Source organism: Hyla sarda, unplaced genomic scaffold (assembly GCF_029499605.1).
Source record: "Hyla sarda isolate aHylSar1 unplaced genomic scaffold, aHylSar1.hap1 scaffold_66, whole genome shotgun sequence".
NCBI lineage: Eukaryota > Metazoa > Chordata > Amphibia > Anura > Hylidae > Hyla > Hyla sarda.
The window spans coordinates 389538-410850 of NW_026610675.1; the positions used below are offsets into that span (position 1 = coordinate 389538).

General features: G+C 48.6%; 1 protein-coding gene across 5 annotated transcripts in view; it reads right to left on the reverse strand.

Moving 5' to 3' along the window:
* TUB (TUB bipartite transcription factor) overlaps positions 1-21313 on the reverse strand; it is a 133852-nt gene that overhangs the window by 43220 nt on the left and 69319 nt on the right. The window contains exons 1-2 of one of the 5 annotated variants that reach the window (XM_056554300.1): positions 19979-20242; positions 19711-19843 (exon numbers count right to left, since the gene is read on the reverse strand). The exons of 2 other annotated variants lie outside the window; for them this stretch is intronic. In XM_056554300.1, the coding sequence (XP_056410275.1) occupies positions 19711-19748 (38 nt within the window). In that variant the 5' untranslated portion in view covers positions 19749-19843; positions 19979-20242. Of the gene's footprint in view, positions 1-19710; positions 20243-21313 lie in introns of those variants that run through there. 2 more of the 5 variants (XM_056554299.1, XM_056554302.1) reach the window with 2 other exon arrangements.

A 21313-nucleotide genomic window follows, 5' to 3' on the forward strand; every position in this document is an offset into this window, starting at 1 on the left:
ATAGTGAGTACAGCTCTGGGGTATAATACAGGATATAACTCAGGATCAGTACAGGATAAGTAATGTAATGTATGTACACAGTGATCTCACCAGCAGAATAGTGAGTACAGCTCTGGAGTATAATACAGGATATAACTCAGGATCAGTACAGGATAAGTAATGTAATGTATATACACAGTGACCTCACCAGCAGAATAGTGAGTACAGCTCTGGGGTATAATACAGGATATAACTCAGGATCAGTACAGGATAAGTAATGTAATGTATGTACACAGTGACCTCACCAGCAGAATAGTGAGTACAGCTCTGGAGTATAATACAGGATATAACTCAGGATCAGTACAGGATAAGTAATGTAATGTATGTACACAGTGATCTCACCAACAGAATAGTGAGTACAGCTCTGGGGTATAATACAGGATATAACTCAGGATCAGTACAGGATAAGTAATGTAATGTATATACACAGTGATCTCACCAGCAGAATAGTGAGTACATCTCTGGGGTATAATACAGGATATAACTCAGGATCAGTACAGGATAAGTAATGTAATGTATGTACACAGTGACCTCACCAGCAGAATAGTGAGTACAGCTCTGGGGTATAATACAGGATATAACTCAGGATCAGTACAGGATAAGTAATGTAATGTATGTACACAGTGATCTCACCAGCAGAATAGTGAGTACAGCTCTTGGTCTTCACCTGTATTATACTCAATACATAATAGACCCTGTAGTACTGTGCAGTGTCCATATATACAGAAGAAGTGGTACTGTGCAATGTCCATATATACAGGAGAAGTAGTACTGTGCAGTGTCCATATATACAGGAGAAGTAGTACTGTGCAGTGTTCATATATACAGGAGAAGTAGTACTGTGCAGTGTCCATATATACAGGAGAAGTAGTACTGTGCAGTGTCCATATATACAAGAGAAGTAGTACTGTGCAGTGTCCATTTATACAAGAAAAGTAGTACTGTGCAGTGTCCATTTATACAGGAGAAGTAGTACTGTGAAGGTCCATATATACAGGAGAAGTTGTACTGTGCATTGTCCATATATACAAGAGAAGTAGTACTCTGCAGTGTCCATTTATACAGGAGAAGTGGTACTGTGCAGTGTCCATATATACAGGAGAAGTAGTACTGTGCAGTGTCCATATATACAGGAGAAGTAGTACTGTGCAGTGTCCATATATACAGGAAAAGTAGTACTGTGCAGTGTCCATATATACAAGAGAATTAGTACTGTGCAGTGTCCATATATACAAGAGAAGTAGTACTGTGCAGTATCCATATATACAAGAGAAGTAGTACTGTGCAGTGTCCATATATACAGGAGAAGTAGTACTGTGCAGTGTCCATTTATACATGAGAAGTAGTACTGTGAAGGTCCATATATACAAGAGAAGTAGTACTGTGCAGTGTCCATATATACAGGAGAAGTAGTACTGTGCAGTATCCATATATACAAGAGAAGTAGTACTGTGCAGTGTCCATATATACAAGAGAAGTAGTACTGTGCAGTGTCCATATATACAGGAGAAGTAGTACTGTGCAGTGTCCATTTATACAGGAGAAGTAGTACTGTGAAGGTCCATATATACAAGAGAAGTAGTACTGTGCAGTGTCCATATATACAGGAGAAGTAGTACTGTGCAGTATCCATATATACAAGAGAAGTAGTACTGTGCAGTGTCCATATATACAAGAGAAGTAGTACTGTGCAGTGTCCATATATACAGGAGAAGTAGTACTGTGCAGTGTCCATATATACAAGAGAAGTAGTACTGTGCAGTGTCCATATATACAAGAGAAGTAGTACTGTGCATTGTCTATATATACAAGAGAAGTAGTACTGTGTTTTTTTTTCTGTAGCACAGAACACAATAATAGATAATGATAGTAAACCAGTGTTGATCCCAGTGGATCTCTTCTGATCTGCAGACATTATGGGATAGGATCCAGCAGGGATACATTTAAGTCTTTTCTGGATTAGGGATTTTTTTCGGAAGTGGTGACTCCTTAAATATTGTTGCGCTCCCTCATCAATGGCGGCTATATTTCTTTTACATTTCCATTACTGATGACCTTTGACCTTTAGATACAGAGTATAGTGACTCCTAATAGTTGTTGTACTAAAATCCTTGAATGGCGACACCATAAACCCCGAGAAAACAGCACGTGAAAGGGTTAAGGATGGCGAATGGCGGCGTGCAGATTATCAAGGTATCAGATTCCTCAGCACCTACAGAATATATATAGCGACTGCCGATCACTATGGAAACAACATCAAGATGCATCCAAAGAAAGTGAAGCCGAGACGTCCACCGCCGACACACAGAAACAGAACTTCAGCTCTGAGAACAATCGGCAGCAGAACATACATTGCCCAAATCTGGACCAAATCACCAACAAATATCCACAGGGCCCCCAATGGGGCCACCAAGAGTCACCAGAATACCAGAGGGTTTAACCCTTTACATAGCTGTATGTCTGGGGACAGTCATGGGTCCCAGCACCGCCCCCGCAGATACCACAGCTGCCCATAGATCAGTATATTCACGATAAGTCACAGGGGGCTCAGGCTGTGATACTTGACGGCCTCATTTCTCCGGGGAAATCAATGGGTTTTCTTATAGGATTCCATTGGCGGCCCATGTGGGGTCTTCTCTCTGCTGAAGAATAACAGTATGGGACCCCTGGATATATAGGTTGGTACCAGCACCAATGATCTAATCTAGGATATTTTAGGCCTATCTACAGTCTGCCCACAAATGTCTTCTGTCTAAAGGGAATAAGAGGGTCCCAACCCCCCAGGGCTCTCTGTATAGCTACATTTTAATTCCTGGGTTCATGTGGCTCCTGGACTCTGGTTGGGCCCTAGACTGTGGAGAATATCATCCTACTGGTATCTATAAGCAGCTTATCACCCGAAACAAACAGGACATCACAAGTCACTTCACATAGATCTAAACAACCGGAACCCAACCCTATAACTGACCATAACCCTAACTGTAACCCCAATCTTAAGGCTAATCCCAATTGTAACACTAATCCCAACCCCAACCTTAACACTAACACCAATTGTAATCCCAATTGTTACCCTAATCTCTGCAGTAAACCAATCCTAAAATGAACCCTGACCCCATCCCTAATACTAACCCCCAAATGTAACCCCTGTCCTAACACTAACCCCAACTGTAACCCCTGTCCTAACACTAATCCCAACTGTAACCCCTGTCCTGACACAAACCCCAACTGTAACCCCTGTCCTGACACTAACCCCAACTGTAACCCCTGTCCTGACACTAACCCCAACTGTAACCCCTGTCCTAACACTAACCCCAACTGTAACCCCTGTCCTGACACTAAATACAACTGTAACCCCTGTCCTAACACTAATCCCAACTGTAATCCCCGTCCTAACACTAACCCCAACTGTAACCCCTGTCCTTATACTAACCCCAACTGTAACCCCTGTCCTAACACTAATCCCAACTGTAACCCCTTTCCTGACACTAACCCCAACTGTAACCCGTCCTAACACAAACCCCAACTGTAACCCCTGTCCTAACACTAACCCCAACTGTAACCCCTGTCCTAACACTAACCCCAACTGTAACCCCTGTCCTGACACTAACCCCAACTGTAACCCATGTCCTAACACTAACCCCAACTGTAACCCCTGTCCTAACACTAACCCCAACTGTAACCCCCGTCCTAACACTAACCCCAACTGTAACCCCTGCCTGACACTAACCCCAACTGTAACCCCTGTCCTAACACTAACCCCAACTGTAACCCCTGTCCTAACACTAATCCAACTGTAACCCCCGTCCTAACACTAATCCAACTGTAACCCCTGTCCTAACACTAACCCCAACTGTAACCCCTGTCCTAACACTAACCCCAACTGTAACCCCTGTCCTAACACTAACCCCAACTGTAACCCCTGTCCTAACACTAACCCCAACTGTAACCCCTGTCCTAACACTAATCCAACTGTAACCCCCGTCCTAACACTAATCCAACTGTAACCCCTGTCCTAACACTAACCCCAACTGTAACCCCTGTCCTAACACTAACCCCAACTGTAACCCCTGTCCTAACACTAACCCCAACTGTAACCCCCGTCCTGTCACTAACCCAAACTGTAACCCCTGTCCTGAAACTAATCCCAACTGTAACCCCCGTCCTTACACTAACCCCAACTGTAACCCCTGTCCTAACACTAACCCCAACTGTAACCCCTGCCTGACACTAACCCCAACTGTAACCCCTGTCCTAACACTAAATACAACTGTAACCCCCGTCCTAACACTAACCCCAACTGTAACCCCCGTCCTAACACTAACCCCAACTGTAACCCCTGTCCTGACACTAACCCCAACTGTAACCCCCGTCCTAACACTAACCCCAACTGTAACCCCTGTCCTGTCACTAACCCAAACTGTAACCCCTGTCCTGAAACTAATCCCAACTGTAACCCCCGTCCTTACACAAACCCCAACTGTAACCCCTGTCCTGACACTAACCCCAACTGTAACCCCTGTCCTAACACTAACCCCAACTGTAACCCCTGCCTGACACTAACCCCAACTGTAACCCCTGTCCTAACACTAACCCCAACTGTAACCCACGTCCTAACACTAACCCCAACTGTAACCCCTGTCCTAACACTAACCCCAACTGTAACCCCTGTCCTAACACTAAATACAACTGTAACCCCTGTCCTGACACTAACCCCAACTGTAACCCCTGTCCTAACACTAACCCCAACTGTAACCCCTGTCCTAACACTAATCCCAACTGTAACCCCTGTCCTAACACTAACCCCAACTGTAACCCCTGTCCTAACACTAACCCCAACTGTAACCCCCGTCCTAACACTAACCCCAAATGTAACCCGTCCTAACACAAACCCCAACTGTAACCCCTGTCCTAACACTAAATACAACTGTAACCCCTGTCCTAACACTAATCCCAACTGTAACCCCTGTCCTAACACTAAATACAACTGTAACCCCTGTCCTAACACTAACCCCAACTGTAACCCCTGTCCTAACACTAACCCCAACTGTAACCCCCGTCCTAACACTAACCCCAACTGTAACCCGTCCTAACACAAACCCCAACTGTAACTCCTGTCCTAACACTAACCCCAACTGTAACCCCTGTCCTGACACTAACCCCAACTGTATCCCCCGTCCTAACACTAATCCCAACTGTATCCCCCGTCCTAACACTAATCCCAACTGTAACCCCCGTCCTAACACAAACCCCAACTGTAACCCCCGTCCTAACACTAAATACAACTGTAACCCCTGTCCTAACACTAATCCCAACTGTAACCCCCGTCCTAACACTAATCCCAACTGTAACCCCCGCCCTAACACAAACCCCAACTGTAACTCCTGTCCTAACACTAACCCCAACTGTAACCCCTGTCCTAACACTAAATACAACTGTAATCCCCATCCTGACACTAACCCCAACTGTAACCCCTGTCCTAACACTAACCCCAACTGTAACCCCCGTCCTAACACTAAATACAACTGTAACCCCCATCCTGACACTAACCCCAACTGTAACCCCTGTCCTAACACTAACTCCAACTGTAACCCCTGTCCTAACACTAACCTCAACTGTAACTCCTGTCCTAACACTAACCTCAACTGTAACTCCTGTCCTAACACTAACCCCAACTGTAACCCCTGTCCTAACACTAACCTCAACTGTAACTCCTGTCCTAACACTAACCCCAACTGTAACCCCCGTCCTAACACTAATCCCAACTGTAACCCCTGTCCTGACACTAACCCCAACTGTAACCCCCGTCCTAACACTAACCCCAACTGTAACCCCTGTCCTAACACTAACCCCAACTGTAACCCCTGTCCTAACACTAATCCCAACTTTAACCCCCGTCCTAACACTAACCCCAACTGTAACCCCTGTCCTAACACTAACCCCAACTGTAACCCCTGTTCTGAAACTAATCCCAACTGTAACCCCTGTCCTGACACTAACCCCAACTGTAACCCGCATCCTAACCCTAACCCCAACTGTAACCCCTGTCCTGACACTTACCCAAACTGTAACCCCCGTCCTGACACTAACCTCAACTGTAACCCCTGTCCTAACACTAACCCCAACTGTAACCCCTGTCCTAACACTAAATACAACTGTAACCCCTGTCCTAACACTAACCCCAACTGTAACCCCTGTCCTAACACTAACCCCAACTGTAACCCCAGTCCTAACACTAAATACAACTGTAACCCCTGTCCTAACACTAACCCCAACTGTAACCCCGTCCTAACACTAAATACAACTGTAACCCCTGTCCTGACACTAACCCCAACTGTAACCCCTGTCCTGACACTAACCCCAACTGTAACCCCTGTCCTGACACTAACCCCAACTTTAACCCCTGTCCTAACACTAACCCCAACTGTAACCCCTGTCCTAACACTAACCCCAACTGTAACCCCTGTCCTAACACTAACCCCAACTGTAACCCCTGTCCTAACACTAACCCCAACTGTAACCCCTGTCCTGACACTAACCCCAACTGTAACCCGTCCTAACACAAACCCCAACTGTAACCCCTGTCCTAACACTAACCCCAACTGTAACCCCTGTCCTGACACTAACCCCAACTGTAACCCGTCCTAACACTAACCCCAACTGTAACCCCTGTCCTAACACTAACCTCAACTGTAACCCCTGTCCTGACACTAATCCCAACTGTAACCCCTGTCCTAACACTAAATACAACTGTAACCCCTGTCCTGACACTAACCCCAACTGTAACCCCTGTCCTGACACTAACCCCAACTTTAACCCCTGTCCTAACACTAACCCCAAATGTAACCCCTGTCCTAACACTAACCCCAACTGTAACCCCTGTCCTAACACTAACCCCAAATGTAACCCCTGTCCTAACACTAACCCCAACTGTAACCCCTGTCCTAACACTAACCCCAACTGTAACCCCCGTCCTAACACTAAATACAACTGTAACCCCTGTCCTAACACTAACCCCAACTGTAACCCCCGTCCTAACACTAACCCCAACTGTAACCCCTGTCCTAACACTAACCCCAACTGTAACCCCTGTCCTAACACTAAATACAACTGTAACCCCTGTCCTAACACTAACCCCAACTGTAACCCCCGTCCTGACACTAACCCAACTGTAACCCCCGTCCTAACACTAACCCCAACTGTAACCCCTGTCCTAACACTAACCCCAACTGTAACCCCTGTCCTGACACTAACCCAACTGTAACCCCCGTCCTAACACTAACCCCAACTGTAACCCCTGTCCTGACACTAACCCAACTGTAACCCCCGTCCTAACACTAACCCCAACTGTAACCCCTGTCCTAACACTAACCCCAACTGTAACCCCTGTCCTGACACTAACCCCAACTGTAACCCCTGTCCTAACACTAAATACAACTGTAACCCTCGTCCTAACACTAACCCAACTGTAATCCCTGTCCTAACACTAATCCAACTGTAACCCCTGTCCTCACACTAACCCCAACTGTAACCCCCGTCTTAACACTAACCCAACTGTAACCCCTGTCCTTATACTAACCCCAACTGTAACCCCTGTCCTAACACTAACCCCAACTGTAACCCCTGTCCTGACACTAACCCCAACTGTAACCCCCGTCCTGACACTAATCCCAACTATAACCCCTGTCCTAACACTAACCCCAACTGTAACCCCCGTCCTAACACTAACCCCAACTGTAACCCCTGCCTGACACTAACCCCAACTGTAACCCCTGCCTGACACTAACCCCAACTGTAACCCCTGTCCTAACACTAACCCCAACTGTAACCCCTGCCTGACACTAACCCCAACTGTAACCCCTGTCCTAACACTAACCCCAACTGTAACCCACGTCCTAACACTAACCCCAACTGTAACCCCTGCCTGACACTAACCCCAACTGTAACCCCTGTCCTAACACTAACCCCAACTGTAACCCCTGCCTGACACTAACCCCAACTGTAACCCCTCTCCTAACACTAACCCCAACTGTAACCCCTGTCCTGACACTAACCCCAACTGTAACCCCTGCCTGACACTAACCCCAACTGTAACCCCTCTCCTAACACTAACCCCAACTGTAACCCCTGTCCTGACACTAACCCCAACTGTAACCCCTGTCCTAACACTAACCCCAACTGTAACCCCTGTCCTTATACTAACCCCAACTGTAACCCCTGTCCTGACACTAACCCCAACTGTAACCCCTGTCCTGACACTAACCCCAACTGTAACCCCTGTCCTGACACTAACCCCAACTGTAACCCCTGTCCTAACACTAACCCCAACTGTAACCCCTGTCCTGACACTAACCCAACTGTAACCCCTGTCCTGACACTAAATACAACTGTAACCCCTGTCCTAACACTAACCTCAACTGTAACCCCTGTCCTAACACTAACCTCAACTGTAACCCACGTCCTAACACTAACCCCAACTGTAACCCCCGTCCTAACACTAACCCCAACTGTAACCCCCGTCCTAACACTAACCCCAACTGTAACCCCCGTCCTAACACTAACCCCAACTGTAACCCCTGTCCTAACACTAACCCCAACTGTAACCCCCGTCCTAACACTAACCCCAACTGTAACCCCCGTCCTAACACTAACCCCAACTGTAACCCCTGTCCTAACACTAACCCCAACTGTAACCCCTGTCCTAACACTAACCCCAACTGTAACCCCTGTCCTAACACTAACCCCAACTGTAACCCCCGTCCTAACACTAATCCCAACTGTAACCCCTGTCCTAACGCTAACCCCAACTGTAACCCCCGTCCTAACACTAACCCCAACTGTAACCCCGTCCTGACACTAACCTCAACTGTAACCCCTGTCCTAACACTAAATACAACTGTAACCCCTGTCCTAACACTAACCCAACTGTAACCCCCGTCCTAACACTAATCCAACTGTAACCCCCGTCCTAACACTAACCCAACTGTAACCCCTGTCCTTATACTAACCCCAACTGTAACCCCTGTCCTGACACTAATCCCAACTATAACCCCTGTCCTAACACTAACCCCAACTGTAACCCCTGTCCTAACACTAACCCCAACTGTAACCCCTGTCCTAACACTAATCCCAACTGTAACCCCTGTCCTAACACCAATCCCAACTGTAACCCCTGTCCTAACACTAACCCCAACTGTAACCCCTGTCCTAACACTAACCCCAACTGTAACCCCTGTCCTGACACTAACCCCAACTGTAACCCCTGTCCTAACACTAATCCCAACTGTAACCCCTGTCCTGACACTAACCCCAACTGTAACCCCTGTCCTAACACTAACCCCAACTGTAACCCCCGTCCTAACACTAACCCCAACTGTAACCCCTGTCCTAACACTAACCCCAACTGTAACCCCTGTCCTAACACTAACCCCAACTGTAACCCCTGTCCTGACACTAACCCCAACTGTAACCCCTGTCCTAACACTAAATACAACTGTAACCCCTGTCCTGACACTAACCCCAACTGTAACCCCTGTCCTAACACTAAATACAACTGTAACCCCTGTCCTAACACTAACCCCAACTGTAACCCCCGTCCTAACACTAACCCCAACTGTAACCCCTGTCCTGACACTAACCCCAACTGTAACCCCTGTCCTGACACTAACCCCAACTGTAACCCCCGTCCTAACACTAACCCCAACTGTAACCCCTGTCCTAACACTAACCTCAACTGTAACCCCTCTCCTAACACTAACCCCAACTGTAACCCCTGTCCTGACACTAACCCCAACTGTAACCCCCGTCCTGACACTAACCTCAACTGTAACCCCCGTCCTGACACTAATCCCAACTGTAACCCCTGTCCTAACACTAACCCCAACTGTAACCCCTGTCCTAACACTAACCCCAACTGTAACCCCTGTCCTAACACTAAATACAACTGTAACCCCCGTCCTAACACTAACCTCAACTGTAACCCCTGTCCTAACACTAACCCCAACTGTAACCCCTGTCCTAACACTAACCTCAACTGTAACCCCCGTCCTAACACTAACCCCAACTGTAACCCCCGTCCTAACACTAACCCCAACTGTAACCCCCGTCCTAACACTAACCCCAACTGTAACCCCTGTCCTAACACTAACCCCAACTGTAACCCCTGTCCTAACACTAACCCCAACTGTAACCCCTGTCCTAACACTAACCCCAACTGTAACCCCTGTCCTGACACTAACCTCAACTGTAACCCCCGTCCTGACACTAACCCCAACTGTAACCCCTGTCCTGACACTAACCAACTGTAACCCCTGTCCTGACACTAACCAACTGTAACCCCTGTCCTGACACTAACCCCAACTGTAACCCCTGTCCTGACACTAATCCCAACTGTAACCCCTGTCCTGACACTAAATACAACTGTAACCCCTGTCCTAACACTAACCCCAACTGTAACCCCTGTCCTAACACTAAATACAACTGTAACCCCTGTCCTTATACTAACCCCAACTGTAACCCCTGTCCTTATACTAACCCCAACTGTAACCCCTGTCCTAACACTAACCCCAACTGTAACCCCCGTCCTAACACTAAATACAACTGTAACCCCTGTCCTTATACTAACCCCAACTGTAACCCCTGTCCTAACACTAACCCAAACTGTAACCCCCGTCCTAACACTAACCCCAACTGTAACCCCCGTCCTAACACTAACCCCAACTGTAACCCCTGTCCTAACACTAACACCAACTGTAACCCCTGTCCTGACACTAAATACAACTGTAACCCCTGTCCTAACACTAACCCCAACTGTAACCCCCGTCCTAACACTAACCCCAACTGTAACCCCTGTCCTAACACTAACCCCAACTGTAACCCCTGTCCTGACACTAACCCCAACTGTAACCCCTGTCCTAACACTAACCCCAACTGTAACCCCCGTCCTAACACTAACCCCAACTGTAACCCCCGTCCTAACACTAACCCCAACTGTAACCCCTGTCCTGACACTAAACCCAACTGTAACCCCTGTCCTAACACTAACGCCAACTGTAACTCCTGTCCTGACACTAAATACAACTGTAACCCCTGTCCTAACACTAACCCCAACTGTAACCCCCGTCCTAACACTAACCCCAACTGTAACCCCTGTCCTGACACTAACCCCAACTGTAACCCCTGTCCTGACACTAACCCCAACTGTAACCCCTGTCCTAACACTAACCCCAACTGTAACCCCTGTCCTGACACTAAACCCAACTGTAACCCCTCTCCTAACACTAACCCCAACTGTAACCCCTGTCCTAACACTAACCCCAACTGTAACCCCTGTCCTGACACTAACCCCAACTGTAACCCCTGTCCTAACACTAACCCCAACTGTAACCCCTGTCCTAACACTAACCCCAACTGTAACCCCTGTCCTGACACTAACCCCAATTCTTTTAATACAAAGCTTCACATGATAACAAGGGGCACATTTTGGGGTTATTGGGGGAGGATCAGAAGCAACAGGATAAATCTTATTTTACTGAAAGAATAATAGATCCCGGGAGGAAACCTCCAGCACATGTGGGTGACAGATCCCGGGGATGACATATAACATAAGAGATAATATCAGGGAGGCTTTATCTACTGACAATGATAACTCTGACCCCAACACCCATAAACCATGTCCTGGACCCTCCATGGGTTACACTACGAGGCCGACAATCCCAAAAACACAATGATACAATATAAGACATAATATTTACAGCAGAACGATAACATTGATACAGCAGAGATACCCCCTGTCCTAACACTAACCCCAACTGTAACCCCCGTCCTAACACTAACCCCAACTGTAACCCCTGTCCTAACACTAACCTCAACTGTAACCCCCGTCCTAACACTAACCCCAACTGTAACCCCCGTCCTAACACTAACCCCAACTGTAACCCCTGTCCTGACACTAACCCCAACTGTAACCCCTGTCCTGACACTAACCCAACTGTAACCCCTGTCCTGACACTAATCCCAACTGTAACCCCTGTCCTAACACTAACCCCAACTGTAACCCCCGTCCTAACACTAACCCAACTGTAACCCCTGTCCTGACACTAACCTCAACTGTAACCCCTGTCCTAACACTAACCCCAACTGTAACCCCTGTCCTTATACTAACCCCAACTGTAACCCCTGTCCTAACACTAACCCCAACTGTAACCCCTGTCCTGACACTAACCCCAACTGTAACCCCTGTCCTAACACTAACCCCAACTGTAACCCCTGTCCAAACACTAACCCCAACTGTAACCCCTGTCCTAACACTAACCCCAACTGTAACCCCTGTCCTAACACTAACCCCAACTGTAACCCCTGTCCTGACACTAACCCCAACTGTAACCCCTGTCCTGACACTAACCCCAACTGTAACCCCTGTCCTGACACTAACCCCAACTATAACCCCCGTCCTGACACTAACCCCAACTGTAACCCCTGTCCTAACACTAACCCCAACTGTAACCCCTGCCTGACACTAACCCCAACTGTAACCCCTGTCCTGACACTAACCCCAACTGTAACCCCTGTCCTGACACTAATCCCAACTATAACCCCTGTCCTAACACTAATCCCAACTGTAACCCCTGTCCTAACACTATCCCCAACTGTAACCCCTGTCCTGACACTAACCCCAACTGTAACCCCCGTCCTGACACTAACCTCAACTGTAACCCCCGTCCTGACACTAATCCCAACTGTAACCCCTGTCCTAACACTAACCCCAACTGTAACCCCTGTCCTAACACTAACCCCAACTGTAACCCCTGTCCTAACACTAAATACAACTGTAACCCCTGTCCTAACACTAACCCCAACTGTAACCCCTGTCCTAACACTAACCTCAACTGTAACCCCTGTCCTAACACTAACCCCAACTGTAACCCCTGTCCTAACACTAACCTCAACTGTAACCCCCGTCCTAACACTAACCCCAACTGTAACCCCCGTCCTAACACTAACCCCAACTGTAACCCCCGTCCTAACACTAACCCCAACTGTAACCCCTGTCCTAACACTAACCCCAACTGTAACCCCTGTCCTAACACTAACCCCAACTGTAACCCCTGTCCTGACACTAACCTCAACTGTAACCCCCGTCCTGACACTAACCCCAACTGTAACCCCTGTCCTGACACTAACCAACTGTAACCCCTGTCCTGACACTAACCAACTGTAACCCCTGTCCTGACACTAACCCCAACTGTAACCCCTGTCCTGACACTAATCCCAACTGTAACCCCTGTCCTGACACTAAATACAACTGTAACCCCTGTCCTAACACTAACCCCAACTGTAACCCCTGTCCTAACACTAAATACAACTGTAACCCCTGTCCTGACACTAACCCCAACTGTAACCCCTGTCCTTATACTAACCCCAACTGTAACCCCTGTCCTAACACTAACCCCAACTGTAACCCCCGTCCTAACACTAAATACAACTGTAACCCCTGTCCTTATACTAACCCCAACTGTAACCCCTGTCCTAACACTAACCTCAACTGTAACCCATGTCCTAACACTAACCCAAACTGTAACCCCCGTCCTAACACTAACCCCAACTGTAACCCCCGTCCTAACACTAACCCCAACTGTAACCCCTGTCCTAACACTAACCCCAACTGTAACCCCTGTCCTAACACTAACACCAACTGTAACCCCTGTCCTGACACTAAATACAACTGTAACCCCTGTCCTAACACTAACCCCAACTGTAACCCCCGTCCTAACACTAACCCCAACTGTAACCCCTGTCCTAACACTAACCCCAACTGTAACCCCTGTCCTGACACTAACCCCAACTGTAACCCCTGTCCTAACACTAACCCCAACTGTAACCCCCGTCCTAACACTAACCCCAACTGTAACCCCTGTCCTGACACTAACCCCAACTGTAACCCCTGTCCTAACACTAACCCCAACTGTAACCCCTGTCCTGACACTAACCCCAACTGTAACCCCTGTCCTAACACTAACCCCAACTGTAACCCCCGTCCTAACACTAACCCCAACTGTAACCCCTGTCCTAACACTAACCCCAACTGTAACCCCTGTCCTGACACTAACCCCAATTCTTTTAATACAAAGCTTCACATGATAACAAGGGGCACATTTTGGGGTTATTGGGGGAGGATCAGAAGCAACAGGATAAATCTTATTTTACTGAAAGAATAATAGATCCCGGGAGGAAACCTCCAGCACATGTGGGTGACAGATCCCGGGGATGACATATAACATAAGAGATAATATCAGGGAGGCTTTATCTACTGACAATGATAACTCTGACCCCAACACCCATAAACCATGTCCTGGACCCTCCATGGGTTACACTACGAGGCCGACAATCCCAAAAACACAATGATACAATATAAGACATAATATTTACAGCAGAACGATAACATTGATACAGCAGAGATACCCCCTGTCCTAACACTAACCCCAACTGTAACCCCCGTCCTAACACTAACCCCAACTGTAACCCCCGTCCTAACACTAACCCCAACTGTAACCCCTGTCCTGACACTAACCCCAACTGTAACCCCTGTCCTGAAACTAACCCCAACTGTAACCCCTGTCCTGACACTAACCCAACTGTAACCCCTGTCCTGAAACTAACCCCAACTGTAACCCCTGTCCTGACACTAACCCAACTGTAACCCCTGTCCTAACACTAAATACAACTGTAACCCCTGTCCTAACACTAACCCCAACTGTAACCCCTGCCTGACACTAACCCCAACTGTAACCCCTGTCCTGACACTAACCCCAACTGTAACCCCTGTCCTGACACTAACCCCAACTGTAACCCCTGTCCTAACACTAACCCCAACTGTAACCCCTGTCCTGACACTAACACCAACTGTAACCCCTGTCCTAACACTAACACCAACTGTAACCCCTGTCCTGACACTAACCCCAACTGTAACCCCTGTCCTGACACTAACCCCAACTGTAACCCCTGTCCTGACACTAACCCCAACTGTAACCCCTGTCCTGACACTAACCAACTGTAACCCCTGTCCTGACACTAACCAACTGTAACCCCTGTCCTGACACTAACCCCAACTGTAACCCGCATCCTAACCCTAACCCCAACTGTAACCCCTGTCCTAACACTAACCCCAACTGTAACCCCTGTCCTAACACTAACCCCAACTGTAACCCCCGTCCTAACACTAAATACAACTGTAACCCCTGTCCTTATACTAACCCCAACTGTAACCCCTGTCCTAACACTAACCCAAACTGTAACCCCAGTCCTAACACTAACCCCAACTGTAACCCCTGTCCTGACACTAACCCCAACTGTAACCCCTGTCCTAACACTAACCCCAACTGTAACCCCTGTCCTAACACTAACACCAACTGTAACCCCTGTCCTGACACTAACCCCAACTGTAACCCCCGTCCTGACACTTAATACAACTGTAACCCCTGTCCTAACACTAACCCCAACTGTAACCCCTGTCCTAACACTAACCCCAACTGTAACCCCTGTCCTAACACTAACCCCAACTGTAACCCCTGTCCTAACACTAACCCCAACTGTAACCCCTGTCCTAACACTAACCCCAACTGTAACCCCTGTCCTGACACTAACCCCAACTGTAACTCCTGTCCTGACACTTAATACAACTGTAACCCCTGTCCTAACACTAACCCCAAATGTAACCCCTGTCCTAACACTAACCCCAACTGTAACCCCTGTCCTAACACTAACCCCAACTGTAACCCCTGCCTGACACTAACCCCAACTGTAACCCGTCCTAACACTAACCCCAACTGTAACCCCTGCCTGACACTAACCCCAACTGTAACCCGTCCTAACACTAACCCCAACTGTAACCCCTGTCCTGACACTAACCCCAACTGTAACCCCTCTCCTAACACTAACCCCAACTGTAACCCCTGTCCTGACACTAACCCCAACTGTAAACCCTGTCCTGAAACTAACCCCAACTGTTACCCCTGTCCTAACACCAACCCCAACTGTAACTCCTGTCCTGACACTAACCCCAACTGTAACCCCTGTCCTGACACTAACCCCAACTGTAACCCCTGTCCTAACACTAACCCCAACTGTAACCCCCGTCCTAACACTAATCCCAACTGTAACCCCTGTCCTAACACTAATCCCAACTGTAACCCCTGTCCTAACACTAACCCCAACTGTAACCCCCGTCCTAACACTAATCCCAACTGTAACCCCTGTCCTAACACTAATCCCAACTGTAACCCCTGTCCTAACACTAACCCCAACTGTAACCCCTGTCCTAACACTAATCCCAACTGTAACCCCTGTCCTAACACTAACCCCAACTGTAACCCCTGTCCTGACACTAAATACAACTGTAACCCCTGTCCTAACACTAACCCCAACTGTAACCCCCGTCCTAACACTAACCCCAACTGTAACCCCTGTCCTAACACTAACCCCAACTGTAACCCCTGTCCTGACACTAACCCCAACTGTAAACCCTGTCCTGAAACTAACCCCAACTGTAACCCCTGTCCTAACACTAATCCCAACTGTAACCCCTGTCCTGACACTAATCCCAACTGTAACCCCTGTCCTGAAACTAACCCCAACTGTAACCCCTGTCCTAACACTAATCCCAACTGTAACCCCTGTCCTAACACTAATCCCAACTGTAACCCCTGTCCTAACACTAATCCCAACTGTAACCCCTGTCCTAACACTAATCCCAACTGTAACCCCTGTCCTAACACTAATCCCAACTGTAACCCCTGTCCTAACACTAACCCCAACTGTAACCCCTGTCCTAACACTAATCCCAACTGTAACCCCTGCCTGACACTAACCCCAACTGTAACCCCTGTCCTGACACTAACCCCAACTGTAACCCCTGTCCTGACACTAACCCCAACTGTAACCCCTGTCCTAACACTAACCCCAACTGTAACCCCTGTCCTGACACTAACCAACTGTAACCCCTGTCCTGACACTAACCCAAACTGTAACCCCTGTCCTAACACTAACCTCAACTGTAACCCCCGTCCTAACACTAACCCCAACTGTAACCCCCGTCCTAACACTAACCCCAACTGTAACCCCCGTCCTAACACTAACCCCAACTGTAACCCCTGTCCTAACACTAACCCCAACTGTAACCCCTGTCCTAACACTAACCCCAACTGTAACCCCTGTCCTAACACTAATCCCAACTGTAACCCCTGTCCTAACACTAACCCCAACTGTAATCCCTGTCCTAACACTAACCCCAACTGTAACCCCTGTCCTGACACTAACCCCAACTGTAACCCCTGTCCTAACACTAACACCAACTGTAACCCCTGTCCTGACACTAACCCCAACTGTAACCCCTGTCCTGACACTAACCCCAACTGTAACCCCTGTCCTGACACTAACCCCAACTGTAACCCCTGTCCTGACACTAACCAACTGTAACCCCTGTCCTGACACTAACCAACTGTAACCCCTGTCCTGACACTAACCCCAACTGTAACCCGCATCCTAACCCTAACCCCAACTGTAACCCCTGTCCTGACACTAATCCCAACTGTAACCCCTGTCCTAACACTAACCCCAACTGTAACCCCCGTCCTAACACTAAATACAACTGTAACCCCTGTCCTTATACTAACCCCAACTGTAACCCCTGTCCTAACACTAACCCAAACTGTAACCCCAGTCCTAACACTAACCCCAACTGTAACCCCTGTCCTAACACTAACCCCAACTGTAACCCCTGTCCTAACACTAACACCAACTGTAACCCCTGTCCTGACACTAACCCCAACTGTAACCCCTGTCCTGACACTAACCCCAACTGTAACCCCCGTCCTGACACTTAATACAACTGTAACCCCTGTCCTAACACTAACCCCAACTGTAACCCCTGTCCTAACACTAACCCCAACTGTAACCCCTGTCCTAACACTAACCCCAACTGTAACCCCTGTCCTAACACTAACCCCAACTGTAACCCCTGTCTTAACACTAACCCCAACTGTAACCCCTGTCCTGACACTAACCCCAACTGTAACTCCTGTCCTGACACTTAATACAACTGTAACCCCTGTCCTAACACTAACCCCAAATGTAACCCCTGTCCTAACACTAACCCCAACTGTAACCCCTGTCCTAACACTAACCCCAACTGTAACCCCTGTCCTAACACTAACCCCAACTGTAACCCCTGTCCTAACACTAACCCCAACTGTAACCCCTGTCCTAACACTAATCCCAACTGTAACCCCTGTCCTAACACTAATCCCAACTGTAACCCCTGTCCTGACACTAACCCCAACTGTAAACCCTGTCCTGAAACTAACCCCAACTGTTACCCCTGTCCTAACACCAACCCCAACTGTAACTCCTGTCCTGACACTAACCCCAACTGTAACCCCTGTCCTAACACTAACCCCAACTGTAACCCCCGTCCTAACACTAATCCCAACTGTAACCCCTGTCCTAACACTAACCCCAACTGTAACTCCTGTCCTGACACTAAATACAACTGTAACCCCTGTCCTAACACTAACCCCAACTGTAACCCCCGTCCTAACACTAACCCCAACTGTAACCCCTGTCCTAACACTAACCCCAACTGTAACCCCTGTCCTGACACTAACCCCAACTGTAAACCCTGTCCTGAAACTAACCCCAACTGTAACCCCTGTCCTAACACTAATCCCAACTGTAACCCCTGTCCTGACACTAATCCCAACTGTAACCCCTGTCCTGAAACTAACCCCAGTCCTAACACTAACCCCAACTGTAACCCCTGTCCTAACACTAACCCCAACTGTAACCCCTGTCCTAACACTAACCCCAACTGTAACCCCTGTCCTAACACTAACCCCAACTGTATCCCCTGTCCTAACACTAATCCCAACTGTAACCCCTGTCCTAACACTAACCCCAACTGTAACCCCTGTCCTAACACTAACCCCAACTGTAACCCCTGTCCTAACACTAACCCCAACTGTAACCCCTGTCCTAACACTAACCCCAACTGTAACCCCTGTCCTGACACTAACCCCAATTCTTTTAATACAAAGCTTCACATGATAACAAGGGGCACATTTTGGGGTTATTGGGGGAGGATCAGAAGCAACAGGATAAATCTTATTTTACTGAAAGAATAATAGATCCCGGGAGGAAACCTCCAGCACATGTGGGTGACAGATCCCGGGGATGACATATAACATAAGAGATAATATCAGGGAGGCTTTATCTACTGACAATGATAACTCTGACCCCAACACCCATAAACCATGTCCTGGACCCTCCATGGGTTACACTACGAGGCCGACAATCCCAAAAACACAATGATACAATATAAGACATAATATTTACAGCAGAACGATAACATTGATACAGCTGAGATACAATGTATCCATCAGCCCCATCACTACCCACTACATGTCAGCCTCTACAGAACCGCAGGGGTTAATGCAGTGTTTCCCAACCACGGTGCCTTCAGCTGTTGCAACACTACAACTCCCAGCATGCCCGGACAGCCAACGGCTGTCCGGGCATGCTGGGAGTTGTAGTGTTGCAACAGCTGGAGGCACCCTGGTTGGGAAACACTGGGTTAATGAGATGGGGCATGAATGGGAGCTGGATGGCAGAGATGATGGGTACCTGTACGGAATCCAGTCAGACTGGTACTTAGAAGTCATTGCTCCTCACAGTCAAGGGCCCGAACCTCCAGCACAAGACAAGGCGACCTGTTCAGACCCCATGCAGACCTGGGCCGCGTAGCCTGCAGCATCCTCTAGAAGAGCAGGAGACACCTCAGGGTGAGGAGGAAGGTGAGGAGCAGAGTGCAGCGCAGGAGGAGCAGAGTGCAGCGCGGGAGGAGCAGAGTGCAGCGCAGGAGGAGCAGAGTGCAGCACAGTGGGGTCTATACCAGCAATGAACCAGGGGGGATCCTGCAGCGCAGACTGATGCATCCGCCACTATAGTCGCCTCTGATGGCGGCTGCGCCCCCCCTGGAGAAGATCAGCTGTGTCCTGCTGCAACATGATGCCGGAGCCTTCACCTGCACCGCAGCAGCACTGAGTGCGATCATGGAACGAGCAGCTCCACATCTCCACATCAGCAGCCACAACCCCCAGTGATGTCATCTGCCAGTCACCAGCTGCCTGCAAAAGCCGAGATGGAGCAGAGCTGAGTGCGCTCAGGAGCAGTGCACACACCGAGCCCACTGTGGGGGGAACAGGGCATCGTCACCACGCACAGGATAGAGGAGCCCGAGGACCCTCATCATAGGGGACAGAGCACATGGTGTCCACAGTCCTGCCTGGGGATATTACAGCTGTGGGATCTTCTCCTTCCATCACTGTGGGATCTTCTCCTTCCATCATTGTGGGGTCTTCTCCTCCCATCATTGTGGGATCTTCTCCTTCCATCACTGTGGGATCTTCTCCTTCCATCACTGTGGGATCTTCTCCTTCTATCATTGTGGGATCTTCTCCCCCCATCACTGTGGGGTCTTCTCCTCCCATCACTGTGGGATCTTCTCCTTCCATCATTGTGGGGTCTTCTCCCCCCATCACTGTGCGATCTTCTCCTTCCATCACTGTGGGATCTTCTCCTTCCATCACTGTGGATTCTTCTCCTCCCATCACTGTGGGATCTTCTCCTCCCATCACTGTGGGATCTTCTCCTTCCATCATTGTGGGGTCTTCTCCCCCCATCACTGTGCGATCTTCTCCCCCCCATCACTGTGCGATCTTCTCCTCCCATCACTGTGGGATCTTCTCCTTCCATCATTGTGGGGTCTTCTCCCCCCATCACTGTGCGATCTTCTCCTTCCATCACTGTGGGATCTTCTCCTTCTATCATTGTGGGATCTTCTCCTCCCATCACTGTGGGATCTTCTCCTTCTATCATTGTGGGATCTTCTACCCCCATCACTGTGGGGTCTTCTCCTCCCATCACTGTGGGATCTTCTCCTTCCATCATTGTGGGGTCTTCTCCCCCCATCACTGTGCGATCTTCTCCTTCCATCACTGTGGGATCTTCTCCTTCCATCACTGTGGATTCTTCTCCTCCCATCACTGTGGGATCTTCTCCTCCCATCACTGTGGGATCTTCTCCTTCCATCATTGTGGGGTCTTCTCCCCCCATCACTGTGCGATCTTCTCCCCCCCATCACTGTGCGATCTTCTCCTCCCATCACTGTGGGATCTTCTCCTCCCATCATTGTGGGATCTTCTCCTTCCATCATTGTAGGGTCTTC